At 36.4% G+C, this 20,606-nt stretch overlaps 1 protein-coding gene across 1 annotated transcript in view; it reads left to right on the top strand.

The window, feature by feature from the left end:
- The window catches only part of LOC310910502 (formin-1-like), a 29,497-nt gene extending 9,845 nt beyond the window's left edge, over positions 1-19,652 (top strand). Inside the window, exons 3-4 of the mRNA XM_083863277.1 lie at positions 16,894-17,069; positions 18,545-19,652. Of these exons, the coding sequence (XP_083719403.1) occupies positions 16,894-17,069; positions 18,545-18,562 (194 nt within the window). The 3' untranslated portion in view covers positions 18,563-19,652. The remainder of the gene's footprint in view (positions 1-16,893; positions 17,070-18,544) is intronic.
- The last annotated feature ends 954 nt before the right edge of the window (positions 19,653-20,606 follow it).

Below are 20,606 nucleotides of genomic sequence, written 5' to 3'. Positions count from 1 at the left end.
TGTAAGTATGATTTAATAATCTATTTAGGAATTTTTAAAATCTCTAGAGCCAACCTTTGGTATTTTGTCTCTGAAAAAGTGACATAGCACCAAATCCAACTTGTAAAAGTGGTGAAAAATTCCGCATACTCCCTGATAAAAAGATTCTTTAAAATACTGAAAACTAAATATAAATAATAATAAATAAATAAATAAACATGCAATTTATGTGTTTGTGTTGTCCCACAGGAGTAAATAATTTTGAATAGTATTTTATGATTTAGATGTGATATAAATCTATAATAATACATTTAAGTAATACCTGTAAGTAGTGAATATTATTTATGAGTCACAGCATTAAAATAGTGCACCTAGTGGTTTAATGATTTATTTAATTGTGTGTCAGAAAAATTTTCTTTAGGCTTAGATGATGAGTACCCTTGCATTTAGATTATGGTGACTTCTCAATCGCACTAAGTGTTTATGATTTTTTAGACCATATTCAATGATCTCTTCAGGCTTGTCCCTTTTGTTGCTGGCATCAGTGAGGTAAAAATAGGACAGAGAAAATAGAAGTGAGATGTTGAGAACTGTTGGATGTATTTCACATGACAGATTTTAAAGGCTATGGGAAATTCATCTTTACCAGAACAAAATGTGAGGAAAGAAGGAAATAGAAATAATTCACAGTCCCTCACCTGAGTGACAGTCTCTATATACTACCACTTGTAATGTCCTGTGTTATAAAGATTTCAATGCTTTGTAATTTTCTACATTTTTTTTCACATTTACATTTTGGAAGTGTTAAGATGGAAATTGCTATTTTTTTTTTCTTATAAGGTTTACTTTTACAATGAAGAGGCATATGTGACATTTTTTGCATTCTGAATACAGTGAGCCTCTCTGAAATTGTCCTAGGCAGTCACTTAGCATTTCTTTGCTATCAATACACAATTTAATGATTTTTGACTTGGATAGTTCAAAACTACCAAGATTAAGGGTATAACTGATGAATGGTTTAGCTAACCTCTTACCATGTTTGCTCTCGCTTTTCTAGAATATTTTGGAAAATTAAGAGGGAAAACATATTCTAGAAAAATCTTTATGGGTAAAGGTATTCTACTTTATTACATTTTCATTCATTTCAGTATTTGTTTGCCTACCTCACAAGTAGAACTGTTTATTGATTGTTACCCCTGCAAATCTGAACCTGTTAAGTCACCAAAACTACCAAATGAATAGAAAATAATTCTTATTATGTAAATTGATTCTTGTTCTCTAAGCTTCAGTGATTCTATATCAGAAACGCAAGTAAAACGAACAAAACTGTAGTACGGGGGAGTTTGGCGAACAAAAGGTCATTACTTCTATGAGTGCGTGAACTTATTTTTGAGTCATAAATTGTAGAAAAGCTAAAGCTGGTTGTTGCCATCCTTTTACCCCGTAACACTTTACATTTTTCAGTAGCTAGTAGCCTGGGAGGCCCTGCCAGCTGGAAGGCACACAGTCAGATCCCAACCTGCTCCCAGCAGCTTTAATTGTTACTGTTTGCAAAATACCAGGTGCTCTCTGTGACCTAAAATGTTAATCGTGCTTACCTCATATACATAATTTGTGTATGGGGACTGATTCATATTGTCAGGGTACTTAGAACAAATAGCTTGATTTCCCTGCCCAGAGAAACTGATCACTACAGCTGCTAAGGCAGGCATATTTAAAAGCTGCAGAATTTCTTAAGCATATTGTGGTAAATTAGGACCATTAGTCAGCAGTAGTCATTCCAAGATGTTTGGAGCAATTCCTCAAAAAATGTCTTCTATTTTATGCAGCACTGAAGTCAGTGCTTTTATAGTCCCTCAACTAACATTTTGTTAACATAAACCTGAGTCTGATAGTTATTGTTGCAGAACTGAAATCTAAATCTTTGTTAAGTTTGTTAGAGAAAGTAAAATTTTAAGGATGTTTTTTTCTGTGTTAATTTTATTTAAAACATATATGTATATGACCTGTAAAGCAGCTGGCATTGAGCCATTTCATCTCACAATAAGTAAAATTTAGAGGTTATCTTCTCTAAGTTTCTTCTAGAGTATATATTTTTGTCAGTAATGTAGTTATAAATACATTGTAAACAAGGATATGTTCACTAATTTCTGATTTTTCAAAGTGAAATTTGTTGTGTCTTAAGAAATTAAAGTATTCAAGTATGAAAAATGTATTGAAAAAGTTATTAAAATAAAAACTACTCAGTTTTGATGTTTTTAAATAAATGTATATTAAGATATAATTACAGTTACACATAATATAATGTAATATAATTTATATACAGTTATGTGTGCATTTTCCAATAGACATTACAGTTTAAACTTGAGCAGTTATTAAATAGTTATATGAAGTCATGCCAGTCAGATTTTTTCTTCTTTTTGAAAAATCCCAGGTTTCGTAGAAGTAAAATTTAAAACAAGGAAAACCCCAAACCAACATTTTTTTCCAGAAGTAGAAGCCTTCTGAAAATAATTTTCCAAGTGAATAATAAACTCCAATTCATATACCTAGAACAGAAGATGGCAATACATCTTTTTGCATAGGCAAATAAAAAAGTCTTATACAAAATCTAAGTACTGACTTAAGTCATGCTTTTGTACTCTAATTTCCTTGCATATGCTTTTTTCATGGAATGTTGACCTAATAATTTTTGTACTAGTTTATTACAAGAGATTATTCTTTAAATCTGACACATAGTGAAACCATAGTTTTAAGTATTATAAGTAAGAGAAATAGCACTATATAAATTCCCAGGAATTGTTTACATGTTTTTTTTTTTCCTTGTGAGTAATTTGTATTCCACTTTTGTACTTACTTATGCAAGTTATACTTAGTTAGGCAAAAATGAAAGATGTTTGTCATCCAAAGATGGGGAAAAAAATGTTATGACATATTATTTCAGGTTTTCACTTTTTTCAAAAATCTCTTACTTCTTAGGCTTCTGGTTTCTATCTTGCCATCTTATGTTTAGTATGAATGGCAATGTTCCATTTGAATGTTTTTCTTTATATCATGGGGAAAAAAAATACTAATTTTGCTGCTTAATTTGTCAGTCTTAATCCACATTGAGAGTTTTTCTCCAATTTCTGGATTAGTAAAAGAGGCCATACCTAATTAGTCCGAAGAGACCTATTTTTCATCTCATCAGGCACTGAATATTTGTCAAGTCCTTTTCATCAAAGTGATTGGATTACATTTAAACTATTTCACGTTGCAGACAAAACAAAAGGTTTGTTTCCATTATATTCATATTTTATTTTCTTGTAAGAACTTTGAATTTAAAGGCTTTATTCAAAGGCTAGCAGAAAATGAGCTGTAGTTAGAATCTATTTCAGATTTCCAGGGTGACACTTCACAAGAGATCTCTCTTTTCTTAAAGAGATACCTTGGAGATAGCTAAGTACAGTGAGAAGACTTTCTTTTGTAACTCCTCCAAAGTGAATTTTTTTTTAATGGAAAACAGGCAGAAGTCTGGGATTTTTTAAAGTAAATTAAATTAAAATTTCTCCCCTCCCATCTTCCGTGGTATTTCTAACCGTACAAATTGACTTTCTAGTCCTATTTTTTTCCCCCTCTGTGTATTTGTATTTCACTTACAGTCATGTAGGTGCTTTGTATGAGAGGAGTCACACAGGGTGTGTTTGCATGGCATGTCTGGTCCACACTAGCCACCCACTGCTTTTCCAGTTTGGTCTATGAGACTCACTGGATGGGTACTCTGGCAGTTCAAAGAGAAGCCTGAGCAGTTCTTGCAGAGTTCAGTTGCTAAGGTATGTCTGTGCAGACTTCATACATCTATCAAAATCCCTGTGGCATGGCTGGTGTTACACAGCTTCTCTCACACCAGCAGTCTTTCCACACTTGTGGCGCAGAGCACGGACCTGAAGCTTTACTCATGTGGGTTAGGTGTGACCATAGACTCAAAGGGGATTCCAGGCTTCAAGCAAGGCTGTGACATAGCTGGGCTGGAGGCATTAATAATGTGGATGGTCAGTGAGACAGAGCATAAAAGGAGGTTCAATTAACTTTGTAAAGTAAGTTGCAGCTCTGTCATCAGAGGGTTGAATTTTCTTATGTGTAATTCATTGAAATTGATGTTAAATGTGCAAATGGAGATGACAGCTGGGTGTTCCAGTGGAACAAATGAAAGGTTTCTTGGAATTCAGGTCTGCTTTAGCAGCTTTGGCTGCTAAAAACAACATCTGATGATACTAATATTTAAATAGTCATGACTTTGAATAGTCATGGAAATATTTCCACCCATCTTTTTGTATAGTAGCATGCTGCTTTGCTGTCTTACTCAGCAGTCATGCTTAAAACGCTCCCACAACCCCTTCATCATGTCTCCTTCATTTCCATTACTTTTCTCCTTCATCTGACTTACACTCTCCTATCTCCACCTTTTGAAACGAGCTCATACTTTCCTTGTTCACAGGAAATGATCTCTGCCACCCTTTTCAATATGCTGAGCAATTACCTGCAAGATAATTTCACGAATGAAAGGAAGGAATGCTGAATGTAACCTCTTTATTGCACAAGATCTTTGGAATGGATGCAAAATTGTGCAGAATGGAAAAAGCAGTTTTAGGTGCCCTAGGGGTGTCTGAGGCACAGACACAGAGCTCGCAAATCTGACCTGGAATGATCCACACCTTTGTGGACTGGAGTAAATTAATTTTGGCATCTAACATTCATTTAGGCAACTGAGTCCAAATAATTGTATTGTAAATGAAGTTTGAGTTTTTTGTTGGAACAGCATTGTTAACTTCATCTAGCCAAACTATTAAAAATTTATTTATTCCTTCAGAAAAAAAAAATTAAAAATGCATTTGAATTTGGGTCTAGACTCTCATCGTGCATTTTGGTGCTTTGTAGTCTCTGTTCGTTGTTCTAAAAATTGAACTCTATTTAACTCTGTATTCTTTCTCCTGGGAACTACCTGTATTTCTGTATTACATTTCTACTTAAGTATAATTCAGTCATTGTCTCCGTGCCAGTGCAGTAAGCCATTTCATTTGACTTTTAACCATAAAGCTTAACAGATTATGTTGGGATTTTCTGGAAAATGATTTTATGGTCCTCAGTCCACAGATACAGCGTCCTCTTTTTTTTTAATCCTGGCAGGAAAATTGATGAACTGAAACTAATTGTACTTCTTGGTGACACAAGTATAAGGGTTCAGAAGGACAAACCTTAGAGGTTTTTGGCCAGTGTGCAGACTTTGTGTAACAGGTTTACTGTTACAACAGGACTATGAGCACAGAAATAAAAGGAAGTTATGTTTTTCATTTGGTTCCTTTGGCATCTACGTGTTGAAGATGAAAGAATTTTAAAATAGGAAGTGTGTCTTTCATATGAATCAGAAATATGACCAATAGCATTTTGCTGTCACATTTCTGTAGTGGTGTGCTTCAGAATGGCGTGTGTTATCAGTGTGCTGCGAAAGAGAGAACCACCCTTTTCAAGAACAGCACTGAATGCAGGCTTAACTCAGAGCAAGACAGAGAGTATATGCTTATGATTGATTTAAATAGGAATGCTTTCCAAAACAAAATTATATGCTAGATGGCCAACCCTTGCAAAGTTGTAATTTTATATTTAAAGTGAATGTAATAATACTGGCAGCCTTGAGGTCGCTGGATTGCAGTAGTGACTGGTATTTATATCTGGTTCATTAGCAAGCCAGTGAAAAATTTCGTGTAACAAAAATCCATTCGGCTAATGAGCCACGTTTTAATTAGACTCTGAACTTTCAAAAGAGGATAGCTTATTGTTTTCCTCAGTAGTGTAATATAACTGCATAAAACACTTGCAAAAGTGAATTGAATGACAGAAATATGTTCTAGTGGATTAAGCAGACCACTTGTTAGGTACTTAGACATCTAAGGCTTTGTTTTGCCAGCTCAAAGTGAGGCCAATAAAAAAGGCTAGGTTACATAATGAAGAGTGTTTTATTTTGTTTTATAATAGAACACTTTGAGTTCAAGAAAGCTTTGATAAAGCGGAGATGTTTGTGGCTTCTTCTGGTTGTTTATAGAGTTATTAGACATGCAAGTGTTATTGAACATGCATGTAGTACCTTGCTGACATTATGCAAACAGCCATATGAAGCCAGGGATACTGATGATAAGAGAGGGTTGGACTGAGGCAGATGTAGATACGACCACTATGGTTAATTCTACGAAATCCGTCTATTACGAGCAGTACAGCAACTTATATACTATTCTTCATTGTTTATACATGTAACAACTTTTTCATTGGCACACAGCAGAGGAAGGAATGTAAACACACATTGTGTGATTTACTCTTAAGGTGGCTAACACATGCATACTAACAATTCTATTCAATGACCTTCAACACCCTATTATCTTTCCCAAACATCTTAATATCTAATTCTAACTGCGCCACAGCTAACTGAGAATTTTCTCCTGCATCACAGGCCTTGGGCCTCAACTAGGCCTCAGTCAGGGTAGTTCAATATCTATATATAAATCATGTTTTCTTTCCCTAAGGAATTTTGCAACAGCCATACACTGAAAAAATGTCTTTCCCTAAAAAGTACTTTAAAGAAAATAATAAACTGTCTCCAAAATTGACTAGTTTTAACATGTAGATGTGTCAGAGTTGAGACTGTGAAATGTTGCTTGTCATTTTGGCAGATACTTGTTAAAATATGAATAAATACAGACTGTATCAAAAAGAAATGTAGGTGGTAACTAGTAAAGTTCTACTTCTTTGTTTTTTGGGTTTTTTTTGTATCATTTCTGCTCTGCAATTTTAAGATTGCTATAATTAGCCAGTCCTATACTGAATCACAGTGTAAAATAAAGGAAATGAGTGATGTTGGGAGGTAGTTTTTCTAAAGCAGCACATATCCCTTGTAACTTCTGAAACCTCCTCTGTTGTGCTGTTCACCTTTCATTCCCCTCTTTATCCCAACAGTTAACCAAGTCCTAGTCAGTTTTCATCACTAACTGTGAACCCAATGTTTCTGTGCCTGGGGGTGCATATCCTAATATCCAACCTGACCTCTCTGAGGGTCAGGAGTACTGCTCTAGCCAATGAATATCATATCATGATATTTGGGGAGAAGTGCTGTGAAGAACTGTAGAAAGCATTTACTAAGTAGGAAAAGGCAGGTGAACTTATAGGAAATAAATAGGAAGCCATGCACAAATTCAATTCACAATTTCAGAAGAAGTAACCCCAAAACATTATTACACTTTAGTGCTCTCACACTTCAAATATCTTGCAGTTCTCATTCTCTGTCTCAAAAAGTACATGGTAAAACTGGGTCATATTCAGGAAAGGACAACGAGATATTTTAAAGTACAAAAAAATGTCTTTAGCCTGGGAGAAAAACCCTAAAGATAACTAACAAGCTATATGATAGAGATTGTAAAACTGAGTAGATGAAGAGATTGGATAGGGCTGGATTTTTCTCTGTCTCTTTCCTGTATACCAACTGAAGTGCACCAAAATGCTGATGGTGGAATGACTATGGTAAATTACACCATCTTCTTTGAATACAGAATTTTCAGTTGCCCACAGATTTTAACAGTTGAAGTCATCCGTGGATGCCACTGTAATTTAATCTTGAGCTCACATGCTATTCATGTAGAGTACATCTCAATACATGTTTACAAAAAAACCCAAGATGCCAGGGAAAGCATAAATGTAAAAGACAAATAGTTTGAACTGTTAATTTATTCAAAGAAAGTTCAAAATACTTTAAGCAGTCTATTACCACTTCCACACCCCCATGTTTTCACAGGTAACAGTATCTATATAGGTGGCATAATTTATTTTCAGAAGTACTGTTCACCTCTCACTTCTTGTGAAATCTGTGAAAGTAAGGAATATTCAACAATATTGAAAATAGGAAAAACAGGTTGTGGACTAAATCTGATGTAAGATTTCCTAAGTACCAAAGAAAAGGAATGAAGAATTTTTAAAATTAATTAATAAAGAAAAAAGCTGATGGATTGTTTTTTGTTTTAACTGATTTCTTGTCCAATGTCTAATACAGTGAGCTTGTGATTAACTGAGGCAAGTGAAGCTTTGGAACACCATAAATAAAATAAAAGAGTGGATAATATATTTTTAAAAATAAAAAAAAGTAAAATAGACCATTCAGTATTCCTGTATAAGTTTAGAGGTAAGAAGAATACAAGCCAATGTCAGTGACACAGCTCAAATTCTTATACAATTACTGACTGGAAATGGGAAAAGCACATCTCAGTGCTCCATGAATATGGTTATGCTGGTTTCCTGAGGTTTTGGATGAATTGAAGCCAATTTGTGAGTCAAGTTATGCTACAGTAAAGATAAAACTTATTTAACTGAGAGTTCACTGTGAACACATACAAAAATTGTATCCTATCCAGAATCTTTTTCCTTGGCAATGGGACTTGGACATTTGTGAAAATTTGGAAAGTTTGCCGGATGGGTGATCAATTCCCTTTGCTCAGTCATCCAATTTTCCTAAGAATATAAAAGTCAGTATAGGCCTATAAGATTACTTGATAGTGCTTCAAACATCACAATGATAATATTTCATTAACAGAAGCATAGCAGGGCTTTGGAGTTTCTGTAAACCCATGATGCACTAAAAGGCATTCAGAGATACTTGCATTAGAAGAAAGCCAGCTTTTGAAAATTTATGTGCTGTTGACCAAGGTTCAGTGTGACCCTGTCAATTGTGACATGGGGCGCAGTGATGCCAGACTTAGCGAGAGCATGAACTAAGGTAATTTTTTCTGTTTGCCATCGCCCTCATGCTGAGATATTACGACTTAGAATCTGACCATTGCAGAAAGGTTTTCACTCCTTGTTTTCTGTTCCTGTCTTAGTAAAGCAGAAAAAGTAGGTATGAATTGCCACAGCACATGTGAAATAACATAGCTGTAGATCTTTGGGGTATGAATTATCAAATAATTTTAGGTGTCAGACTTATTTATTTCCTTTATGATTGGATGTAAATATTAACGTGGCTACTTTTGCAGAAGAGGATGGAGATTCCTTAATGACTCAGAACTATGTGATCCTACAGTTGAAAAAATGCATTTTACTTGTCCATTTTACTTGGGGACAATTTTTCTCTTATTAATTAAAAATCACAGAATCGGTTAGGTTGAAAAAACCAGTAAGGTCATTGAGTCTAACCATTAACCCAGCACTGCCAAGTCTACCACTAAACCATGTCTTTAAGTGCCACATCTGCACATTTTTTAAACCCTCCAGGAATGATGACTCAACCACTTTCTTGGGCAACCTGTTCTGATGCGTAACAACCTTTTCAGTGAAGACCTTATTCCTAACAACCAATCTAAATCTTGCCTGGTGCAGCTTGTAGTCATTTCCTCTTGTCCCATTGCTTGTTACTCATGAGAAGAGAGCAAGCCCCACTCTGCTAGTACCACCTTTCAGGGAGTTGTAGAGAGCTATAACGTCTCCCCTGAGCCTCCTTTTTTTTCTAGGCTAAACAACCCAAATTCTCTCAGCTGCTCACAACAGGACTTGTACTCCAGACCCTTCACCAGCTCCTTTGCCCTCCTCTGGACTCCCTCCAGGACTTCAATGTCCTTCTTGTAGTGAGGGGCCCAATACTGAACACAGGACTTGAGTGCAGTGTCAATAATTTGGAGTACAGAGGGACAGTCACTGTCCTGGTCTGCCCACACTATTGCTGATACAGACCAGGATACCTTTGGCCTTCTTGGCTACCTGGGCACACACACTGGCTCATGTTCAGCTGGCTGTCAACCAGTAGGCCAAAATCCTTTTCTACTGGGCAGCTTTCCAGGCAATCTTCCCCCAGCCTGTAGCAGTTGCCTGCATTGCTGTTACCCAAGTGCAGGACACGACACTTGGCCTTGTTGAACCTCATACCATCGGTCTGAGCCCAGTGATCCAGCCTGTCCAGATCCCTCTGCAGAGCCCTGTTACTCTCCAGCTAATCAACTCCTGCCCAACTTAGTGTTGCTTGTAATCAGTCTGAGAGTGCACCTGATTACCTCATGCAGGTTGTTGATAAATGTGTTTAACAGGACTGGCCGCAATACTGAGCCCTGGAGAATACCACTCATCACTGGCTACCAGCTGGATGTAACAGCATCCAGCACTTTCTTCCTGACTCCTCTGGGCCTGGTATTTACCTAGTGATGAGTGTGCCTGTACAAGCCATGGGCTGCCAATTTTTCCAGGAGAATGCTGTGGCATACAGTGCCCAAGGCTTTAGTATAGTCCAGGTTGATTCGGCACTTTCACAGAATGTTGCCATTCTCACTCAAGAGAATGCGTATGTTAAAGCAGTCTGGACAACATTGGGAATGAGGTTAGAAAGAAAAGGAGACACTAGCTGTCAAATCCTGACTACATCTCTTAGAACTCTTAGGTTCTGTTGGATTGATCATAAAACAGGTGATCCTTTTGCTGCAAAGTCTTGTGTATTTTGTTTTACATGAATGCTAAGCGAGATTGCTGCCCATTTTCCTAGTTTCCTGATTTTCAGTATACTTTGTGTTATTGTGTGACTTCCTGTTGGATAAAGGCAGAAGACTGTGACATGCAGTGCAATGTTTTTCCAAGAGGAGAAGGAAGAGCACAGGCCATACAGGCCATGTGCATTCTCCTATTATTGCTGGGCAGGCTGTCACTGATGAATCATGGTCTAGTTATAAATAATGTGCTCAGTGTTAATTAATTTTGTTGCCGTTGATAATGTCCCTGGTTATCTATACAGGCTGTTCTTTGTTGCTTCTGGTGCTTTTGCATATTTCTATCCATACTTCATTATATCAAATCATAATATCTGCACTAAAATATTTATATAATGACATTAATGCAATGTAGAGGTGGCTGGCCTAAATAACCTCTACAAATACATGCACTGATGTTAAAGCTTATTTTAGGCAACTTTCAAAATTTTGAATTTTAAGGTAAAAGATGTAGATTATTTAAAATCAATCCTACTGTCATTCATTTTTTACTTGCCTGATGCCCAGACCAAATCTTTTCAGCGATGACTTTCCCTTTCTCATGGTTAGGAGTGAGAACCAGTGTATAAGGAGAAATATTATAAAAAGCACATGAAAAAAGTAGTATTTCTATATAGTTCTTTATTTTCCTTATTGCACTAGCTACAGATTTCTAATATTTTCAAAAACTGTTGCTTGCAAGGGCAAATCTTGCTAAACAAAATATGGAATAAAAAATTTAAACATGGTCTCCTCCTTCACATTCTTCTAGCTAACTGGCTAATTCCACAGGTGAGAGAACTAGCTGTAAAAAGTCACAGTGAAACACTCCCCATAACAGCAGTTACAGGATTAGGTAGTTGTTTTGAGTGTAATCTATAACAAATATGGTGTGTGCGCTGATTGTATAGAAATTACTTCATGTAATGAAGTTGTAAACTGGTTTTGGAAAATTATTGATACCTATTTTATAGCCTCACAAGATGCTAGACATATGCTTACTAAGAAAAACATGTGTGAATTGTCAGGTATTTTAAATTTTTCTGTAGTATTTAATTTTTGTATGTCCATAAAAGGCTCACTTGGGAAATGTTGGATAATTAATACATGCTGATTGGCTATTTAACTAAATTACTTCGGGTGTTACCCCCATCTGGAAGTTACTGTGAGTACTGAAGTTCTTTGACATTAAAAATGAGCCTTTCACTAAAAGTTCCTGACATTGCAGCTTAGAATCTTGGCCTGAACATCAATTGTGGCATGTGACTGTGGACATATGAAGTTTCTTTGAGAATAGTGAAAGATGAAGAATTTGCACTGAGGTGCCAATTGCTTCCTGTGTTATGTCCTCTTGGGGTTTTTAGTATCTTTGGCTCTTTCTTTGTAGTGCCAATTGTGAACATTTGGAAGGCACCTTGCTTGCATCTGAAAGCAAGAGTGGGCTGGCAAGTGACAAAGCAAGTCTTGCTTGTTATTTGCTCAGTGTAACTAAACTCATTAAAAGAGGAAAAATCAGAGAGCTTTTACTGCTTAGAAAGGAAAAGGTTAGACCAGAGGGAATGGATCATGAAATTTAAGGTTACCACTGCAAAACAAAAAATTTGGTAGGATCTGTGTATTATGGATTTCCATAATTTTAAAAAATATGTTGACTCTTCACATTCCACCAATGCTTTCAATAACAATGGTCAAGCCTCATCTATTTGAACAAGGAAGCACACTAAAGACTCTGTAACATGCTGTGATTTGCTGACTTAAAGTCTTGCAAGAGCTAAATCCCTACAGTAATAGCATTCTCTTAACTCAGTAATACTGTAAATCCCCTAAATGTAGTTCTGATGTTTAGAGTGTTCATTTCTACTGTCAAAATGTTGCCTTTAAATAAGAAGCTTCTGAGTTAGACTGTTTCAGTTTTGTGGTTCACTTACTGAAAAACCTACTTGATTATTTATTTTGTTTGTTAAATTTAAGACTCCCAAAGCTTTAAAGGACCACAAAACCTGGCATTCTGAGACTCATTCTCAAATGGTGTACAAAGATTTAAATTTTATTTACCTTCTTTGCACTTCTTCCAAGAGACAGGCAGTGACTACAAGTATCTAATTAACACAACGTTTTCATTATCCATGCATATGAGTGCTTAACATTCAATCAACCAGGCAACAGAATTACATTACATAGGAATCAACATACAAAAAGAAGGAGTAAGCATTATATTTTTATCCTATGTGGTATAGTAAAGCAATCTAGAAAGAATGGAGTGTGATTGAAGTACTAATATATAGTGGTCAGGAAACATAGCTAAAAGCAATCAGTGTAAAGACTGGCCCCAGAGTTTAGTGAGCTGTGGTTAAGCAAACCATGTACTGAAGGAAACAGATACCACGACATCCTAATTCCTTGAAAAAAAAAAAAAGTTTAAGAAGCTGATGTTTTCCACCAAGTTCTTTTTCCCAGACAGCTGAGAAAGCACAAACAGGCTTTCTAGAGAGAGACTGCCCATAGAAACTGTTCCATAGAATTGTGGATTCCACATGGCAACTTAACAGAAATGTGTTACATGGTATCTCATATGCTTGTTTGCTAATTTAATCACTTGTGTTTAAAAGACATTGTATGACAAGAATGGCAATGTGTACAAAAAAAAGTCAGATGCAATTACCTTATAATAATGTATGTTCAGCATGGGACTAGAGGGTTTAGGAAATCCTGGATGTACTATTTATTGTCACAGTCTGATGATGTGATCCTCTCTGTACCCCTGAGGTTTGAGTGCCTCATCTGTCTTACCTGTGACAACATAAAAAAGTTGTTTCCTTACATTAAGTCTGCATGGTAAAAATTGCCACAGAAGCATTAAGTATTCAGTCTTCCCTTATTTACATTGCTCTGCCTTCCATTCCCTTGTGACAATAGATGGCAGCAGCTCTGTATTTGGGGAGTCTGTTCGTACAGTGCACGCAGGAGGCTCTCCTAAGTGGTATAAACTGGAAAACCTGGAAGACAGTTTGAATAGCAATTGAACTTTCTTGAAAGCCTTCTTTTTTTTAGCAGGAAAAAAAAAATATGTCGATTAAGTTGGCTAAAGGATAAACATATGCATTTTAAAACTTCCTAAATTTAGCCTATGATTCAATGATATATACATGTGTTTGCATATGCATGCATAAAATGTATATGACCTTTTTTTTTTTTTTTTTTTAATGCACAATTAGATTACAGTAGGTTGCCAGTTTTTTAAAAAAATGTTTCCTGGATAAGTGTTAAGTAGCAGTAAAATCCATCTGTCAGAGCTGACAGAACAGTGAACTTCAGGGAAAAATATGGCCAAACATTTAAGAATTTGCTTAAAATAGAGTACTTAGAGAGATGGGTAAAGTTCTTTCATATTCCACTGTCTGCTGGGTTGGATGGGTCCCTTAGCATAGAAGTGGTTGTATGCTAATGGTGTGTACAGGTGTGTGCTGGTTCAGGGAGGAATGCCATCATCAGCTACCAGGATAAATGAATAGATAACAGAACATTAAGTAATAATTACATAGAGGGTGGAGAATGGAGGCTTGGTAACAGACTTGGGAGGAGTCTGCCAACAGCAAAAAACACCGTAAATTAATATAATGGTGCATAAAATTAAATTTGGACAAAAACTGAATCTCTGCAGCTGAGGGAGGTATTAATTTTTCTAGAGGCCCAGAAAGAATTTGGAAGGCTGACTGTTCTTAGCTGGGCCACAGTTAATTATGGGAAATACCAGTTGCTGCAAGAAGGAATTCTGATTGTGGCCTCTTGCTACAGCTCTGTATCACTTAATGAATCAATGGAAATGATCAGAGTAAGCATATTATGGGTAAAAATCACTGCTGCAAAGGAATTTGCTCTTTAGCAATAGCTGACATAGAACAGACACCTTGAAAAACACAGCTAAAAATAATTGATCCAAAATGACTGCAGACTTTGAAGTATTAGAGGTAATGCTGAGCAGGGAGGGCAACCAGTGAATTGGAAATTACAAGGATAAAATGAATTCCCAAAGAGCATTGAATTAAAAATGGTAGTATTTCCTGGGTTTTACTATGCATATTTGCATTTCAATGCTGTTTTTAATTTTTTATATAAGCATATATAAAGCATATATAGTTTTTATAGGTTATATGACAGGATTCCAATTTTTTTAATGATGAGAAGTCAGTAGATACCACAAAAAACTGTAGCACTGATCTGTGACATAAATCAGGAGAAGCACCAAAACCTGTCATGATAGGTTTGTTAACATGATACAAATAATATCCAATTACCTTAAAAATGGAAATTTTTACTTTTTCCTCTCCACTCACCTGGACGCTCCTTTGTATTTTCCGTGTCATACTCATGTAAAGGGGGTTGGCTCGAGATAACTGGGCTAATATTATGGTGCAACAAAAATGAGGTCAGAATTCAACCAATGCATTTTATTAGCTTATTATAGGATAATATGTATATTCAATATTAAAAGCATAATGTTTGTATTTCTGATCTTAAAGCTTTCTAAATATCAAAATGACTTAATGAGTAGGTTTTAGCTGGGGTAGACAATTTTTTTCACAGTGGCTGGTACAGGGCTATGTTTTGGATACATGATTGCTGCATGGTATTTGGCTGCTGGCTGTTGTTAAAACACAGCAATTGGTTTGGTGATGTTTAATAGCATAAGGGCCAACAAAAGAAGTATTTTATCTAGTGTGTAAAAATATACAGAAAACCTATAACTCAGACAGTGAGAAAGCAATTCTTTCTTTAAAAGATAGCACATCTGGACCTGAGAATGCCTTAAAATGGGCTGTCTTATGTTTGAATATCTTGATAGAGTTTAATATTATATGCAGTGCATGATTTCAAAATGTGTAAAGGTATGTGTAATACTCTTTTGCAGAAGTGCTGTATTTTGATAGGATCTCACTCTGAGATTTCATCTGAATAAGATGAAAGATGAGTTTATTCACACAATAATAACTGACTTGTACTTTGTATTATTGGCCATTTTATCAAGTATTATATTTTACTATTCTTATTGATACAGTGTAAGCTGATAGCTGTAAGTGATCAGAAAGTTTTAAAATCAGCCGATATTTAAGGAAACATTTTTACAGATTCTGATCCTAGTACCCCTTTTTAAAATGTCTTTTAAAGTTAGGGGAAAAGAAATAAACTTTTTGAAATGATGAGACTGTAAGTGCCATTAATAGAATCAGAGAAGGGCCTGGATTGAACAGGACCATAAAGATCATCTAGTTCCAACCCCCATGTCATGGACAGGGATATCTTTCACTAGACCAGGTTCTCAGAGCTCCATCAAATCTGGCCTTAAACTCTTCCAGGGTTGCTTTTTTAATGCTAAGCTATGATATGCAGCCGACAGAAATTGTGCTAATATCTGAAGTTTCCAGTAAAATGTTCCAAGATAGATGTGCCTGTGTATGAAAAAGTGTATCTAATAAGAGGATATATGCATATATCCTATAGAGTATAAAAAGGGCTGTTATGTATCTTACGTCAGACATTACACTTCAGAGCTGAACACACTAACTTCATGGAATTCATTGGTTTTCTCATTGCTAAAGTGGAAGCTATCATGCAGAAACAGACGTTTTTTGGGGGGGTCTAATAATGAACAGGAGGGAGAGTGCTGAGTGGTTGCAAGGCATGACATACAGGAGTACACCCATGCTGACAGGTTTTGTTCTTATCTCTCCTGTTAAATCCATGGCTGTTTGTACCTAAACCCTTCCAAAACCAGCTAATACTATGTTTTAAGGTTACTGGAGAAAGGTAAAATCTTAAGTATCATTTCTGATCAAAAGACTCTGATTTTTATGCATTTAGTGTAAAGGACTAAGGTGGACTGGCACAGTCCCCACTAAGGCTGTGTTTAGCCAAGGTCAACAAGTTTGTCAAATCAGTTTATGGAGCTTTCTTAGTGTAGTTTTACAATTCACACCCACATCTGAAATATGTGTGTGTAACAAGCATATTTAGGATGACCAGTAAGAGTGCCTTGGCCGAGGTGAAAACTCAAGCATCTTACACAGAGTCGGTGTCTGTATATGGGGGTAATGCTTAGCATGAAGGCAACCAGTATAAGCAGCTCATTTTTTTTTATGCTAGATCTGACCCACAAAATTTAAGGACTAAAAGATTTTTTCTGAGTCAAAACAGAGTTAGTATCCCCTTTATACCCTTTTTTTATGCTTTAAAGAAACAGGAGAACTGAAAGTGCACATGTTGGTAGTGTGTATCAGCATTTCAAAAAGATACAGAACTTTCTATATGCAGGGGTTATGCGCAGATATAAAGAATAATTTAATTTAATTTATTTTAATTTAATTTAATTTAATTTAATTTAATTTGGGCCTCCCAGCAGAGTCTGCTTTAAAGGATGACTTCACTGAACGGCTGACTAGTTTGGATGTGGCAAACAGAGATGAAGATACGTGGGTTCTGGATTGCAGACTGGGGCACTCAAACTCATTTCCTCATTCAAGTGAGAAAGAGAGGATCAACAGAAGTGTGTTGCATCTGAGCCTGGAACTGAATGTGAGTAGGACTATATTCATGCTATATTGGATTTCAACAAGCATTTATTATATACAATTACATTTTTGGTATGCATTTATTTTGGGTCAGTCTAAAACCATGTTCCAAAATATCTGAAAAACTGCAAAGTTTTGGATGGGATGCAGTTTTCCAGATGGTCTGTGAGCCCATATGTCTTTGTGCAGCTGAGAGCAATACATATGGAAAATTTTTGAAATTATATAAATATATTAAGACACACGATGCGCCATTTCTAAAATCTCGACGGGTGTTTAGTTTAAATTAGTTGCTTCCTGGAAATGCATTGCAGGAGCAAGCTGTGGGTGTGCACCTGTACCCATGTACATGTGTGTGTGCTCACATGCATGTGCACAGCCCAAGCACTGGGAGCCATCTGCTGCTTCTCAGAGTTTTGGAGAAGCTGAACTGGCACTGGTGTCATATTGACCATGATTTTGACAGGAAAAGTTTCTAAACTTCCTGGGGTATGAGATAAGCTTCTAAGGGCAACCTGAGTTCATCATAATGTCTGGCCAGCTTAATGTAGTTGGAAATGCTTACATGCTCCCAGGGTGAGCAGTAAGCAGACTACACAGCTTACTACATGTTTTGGCATGTTTTCAAGTTGGAAGGAAAGGGAAGAGAATGTAGAAGAAGAGGAAAGAAACATGGGAAGGATTGAATGTTTGAAAGAAATTGCTTTAAAGACTAAATTGCATAATACAGTTTGTGCAAAGAAACATTAAGACAAATTTGTGTAAAGAGTGACATCTATTGGTGGAAATACTAGAATTGACTTAGACGTACATTTTAAATGTTTTTTTAATGCTTACAATCACCGTTGGTATTCTCTTGAGCTTGTTATAAAATTGATTTCCTGTCCTAAATTTCTTTTCCTAAAATAATTATTTAGAATAAATAATTATTTAGAATAGTCTAAATATTAGATTTAAATAATTATTTAGAATAGTCTTGTACCAATGTGAAGGTACAGGTTTATCCTTGTAATAAATTGTTGAGATGAAAACAAATAACTGAACTGAGAGGAACTGTGACATATCTGTTATCACTGCTAGAAATACATGCTACAACAGGAAGTATATCGTTCATGAGGATTGTCTGCATTTAAAAGTCTTTGTATAGAGCAGGAGGAGTTACAAATGAAGGCCATTTAAGAACAACATTTTGAGTAAAATAAGAGATATCTGAGATTAGTAAACAATTTGTTTCCATCTTATTACTATTTTAAAAGAAATATATAATGTCTAAAAACATAATAATTTGCATTATTAAAAAATGGAATAACTTCAGTTTCTTGTCATTAAAAAGGAAAAACATTTATTCCATTATTTTTAAAATACTCAGAACAAAAGTGTTAATTTCTGTTAAAAAACGGTTTTCAACATGGGCTGATGTACTGCTGGGGACCCAACAAGACACTTAATCCTGCAGCTCACTCCCTGTGACTCTTTCAGGACAGCATTCTGGATTGAATTACAGAGCCCTTGTATCTCCAAAATTTATTTTTCTTCTTCAAGATGAGTCCATGGGATTGAAGGAGGAGTTGCTAAAAGAATAATGGTGAGAAGGCTGCTGCAGCAGTTGCTGCCATCAGAATCTCTCTGGACTGCAGCCCTGCTAGGAGTAGCCTGTAAGAAAGATAATGGCCAAAACCAGGCTGCTTGAGTTGCTCTGGTGGAAACAACCCTTGGGTGTTCCCTTCCTCTTCAGTGTGGGATGTCGCACCCAGATATTGTCTTCCCTGTGCATTCATCAGACTGGATAGCAAGACAATTGTGGTAAAAAAGGAGCCAGTGTCTCAGGAGCAAATCTGAAGCTAAGATCATGTTCCCAGGAAACAGCATCTAAAATGGACCAATTTATTTATTCCCAGTTGTGCTACACCCAGTCATGTTATCTATGGCCCTTTTCTGCTTTTAGAAGAAAACTTTTAGCCTGACTGATGAAAAGTTTGTCACTATTGTTTTAAAATGCACTTATATTAATAATAATAACAATATGAAAAAGCTCTTTATTGAAAAGCTCCCTTGCTCTGGATTAGGAGCACCCTAAATGTTAATGTATAATATAATTGTGTAGGTGCATATATAGATACACTAGTGTTTGCTTATGAAATTATAGAATTATAGAATGGTTTGGGCTGGAGAGGGCATTATAAATCATCTAATTACAAATCCCCTGTATAAAAGCATATATAAAAACAAGAGCAGGTTGCACAGGGCTTCATCCAACTTGACCTTGAACATTTCAAGGGATGGGGCATCCAGATCTTCTCTGAGCATCTGGTTCCAGAGCCTCACCACCATCACAAGGAAAGAATTTCTTTTTAATATCTAATCTACACCTACTCTGTTTCAGTTTGAAGCCATTATCCCTTGTCCAAGGGCAATACACGTCCTTGTAAAAGTCTCTCTCCAGCTTTCTTGTAGCTCCCTTCAGGTACTGAAAGGTGTTGTAAGGTCTCCCCAGACCATTCTCTGCTCCAGGCTGAACAACTCTGACTTTCTCAGCCTCTCTTCACAGGAGAGGTGCTCCAGCCCTCTGATCACCTTCATGACCCTCCTCTGGACTCACTCCAGCAGATCCATGTCCTTCCTGTGCTGGCCCCCAGAGCTGGATCAGCACTGCAGGTGGGCTCTGAGCAGAGCAGAGCAGAGGGGCAGAATCCCCTCCCTGGCCCTGCTGCCCATGGGGCTCTGGGTGCAGCCCAGGACACGTTTGGCTCTCTGGGCTGGGAGTGCCCATGGCTGGGTCATGTCCAGCCTCTCACCCAGCAGCCCCCCCAAGTCCTTCTGGGCAGGGCTGCTCCACCTGTTCATCCCCAGCCTGTGCTGATAGTGGGGATTGCCCCAGCCCAGGGGCTGCACCAGCACCTGGTCATGTTTAACCTCATGAGATTCCCATTGGCCTACTTGTCCAGCTTGTCCATTATGATATTGAAAAGATGTTTCTTTGTTTCTATTAGGTACAAGATGGTAGATATTTTAGATGAGAAAGTGAATGAATTCTACTCTGACAGGATTTTTAAATGCACAATCTACAAAAGCATGAAAAAAGATCCTGCAATGGATTTTAAACCTTAGGCAGGGAGAAGATACAGAGATATGGAAGGTAATGAAACAAAATAGAAATGAAATTCCACCCTGTTTTTTACACAGCATTTCATCTCAGATAAAAAAGCACATAAGTGAGATGTGAAAATGCAGTTAAAAATGCAATTAATCGTTAGTAATTACTTAACAAATAATGGTAAATGAATGTAACTGTGGATTTTATTTTATAAATCTTTTTGTTTAAACTACTATATCATATTGTAGGGAAGCAAAAGGCCTGTTCAAATGAAGATGAAAAGAGAGCAATGTAGAAAAGGAAAAGAATTAAAAATTAATCTCCATTCTTTGTAACACTAAGTGCCAGCCTTTGTACCTTAATGTACAAAGATCTTACTTAGCTTGCTTACACAGTTTATAGTGATCTTCTGTTCTCTGTCTTTGTTACTTGTATATCTGTTCATAT

The sequence above is a fragment of the Zosterops lateralis genome, assembly GCF_965231275.1.
Source record: "Zosterops lateralis genome assembly, chromosome: 6".
In the NCBI taxonomy this organism is placed as follows: Eukaryota; Metazoa; Chordata; class Aves; order Passeriformes; family Zosteropidae; genus Zosterops; species Zosterops lateralis.
Note: the sequence above shows the minus strand (reverse complement) of the source record. Positions and strands in the feature narration are given on the sequence as shown.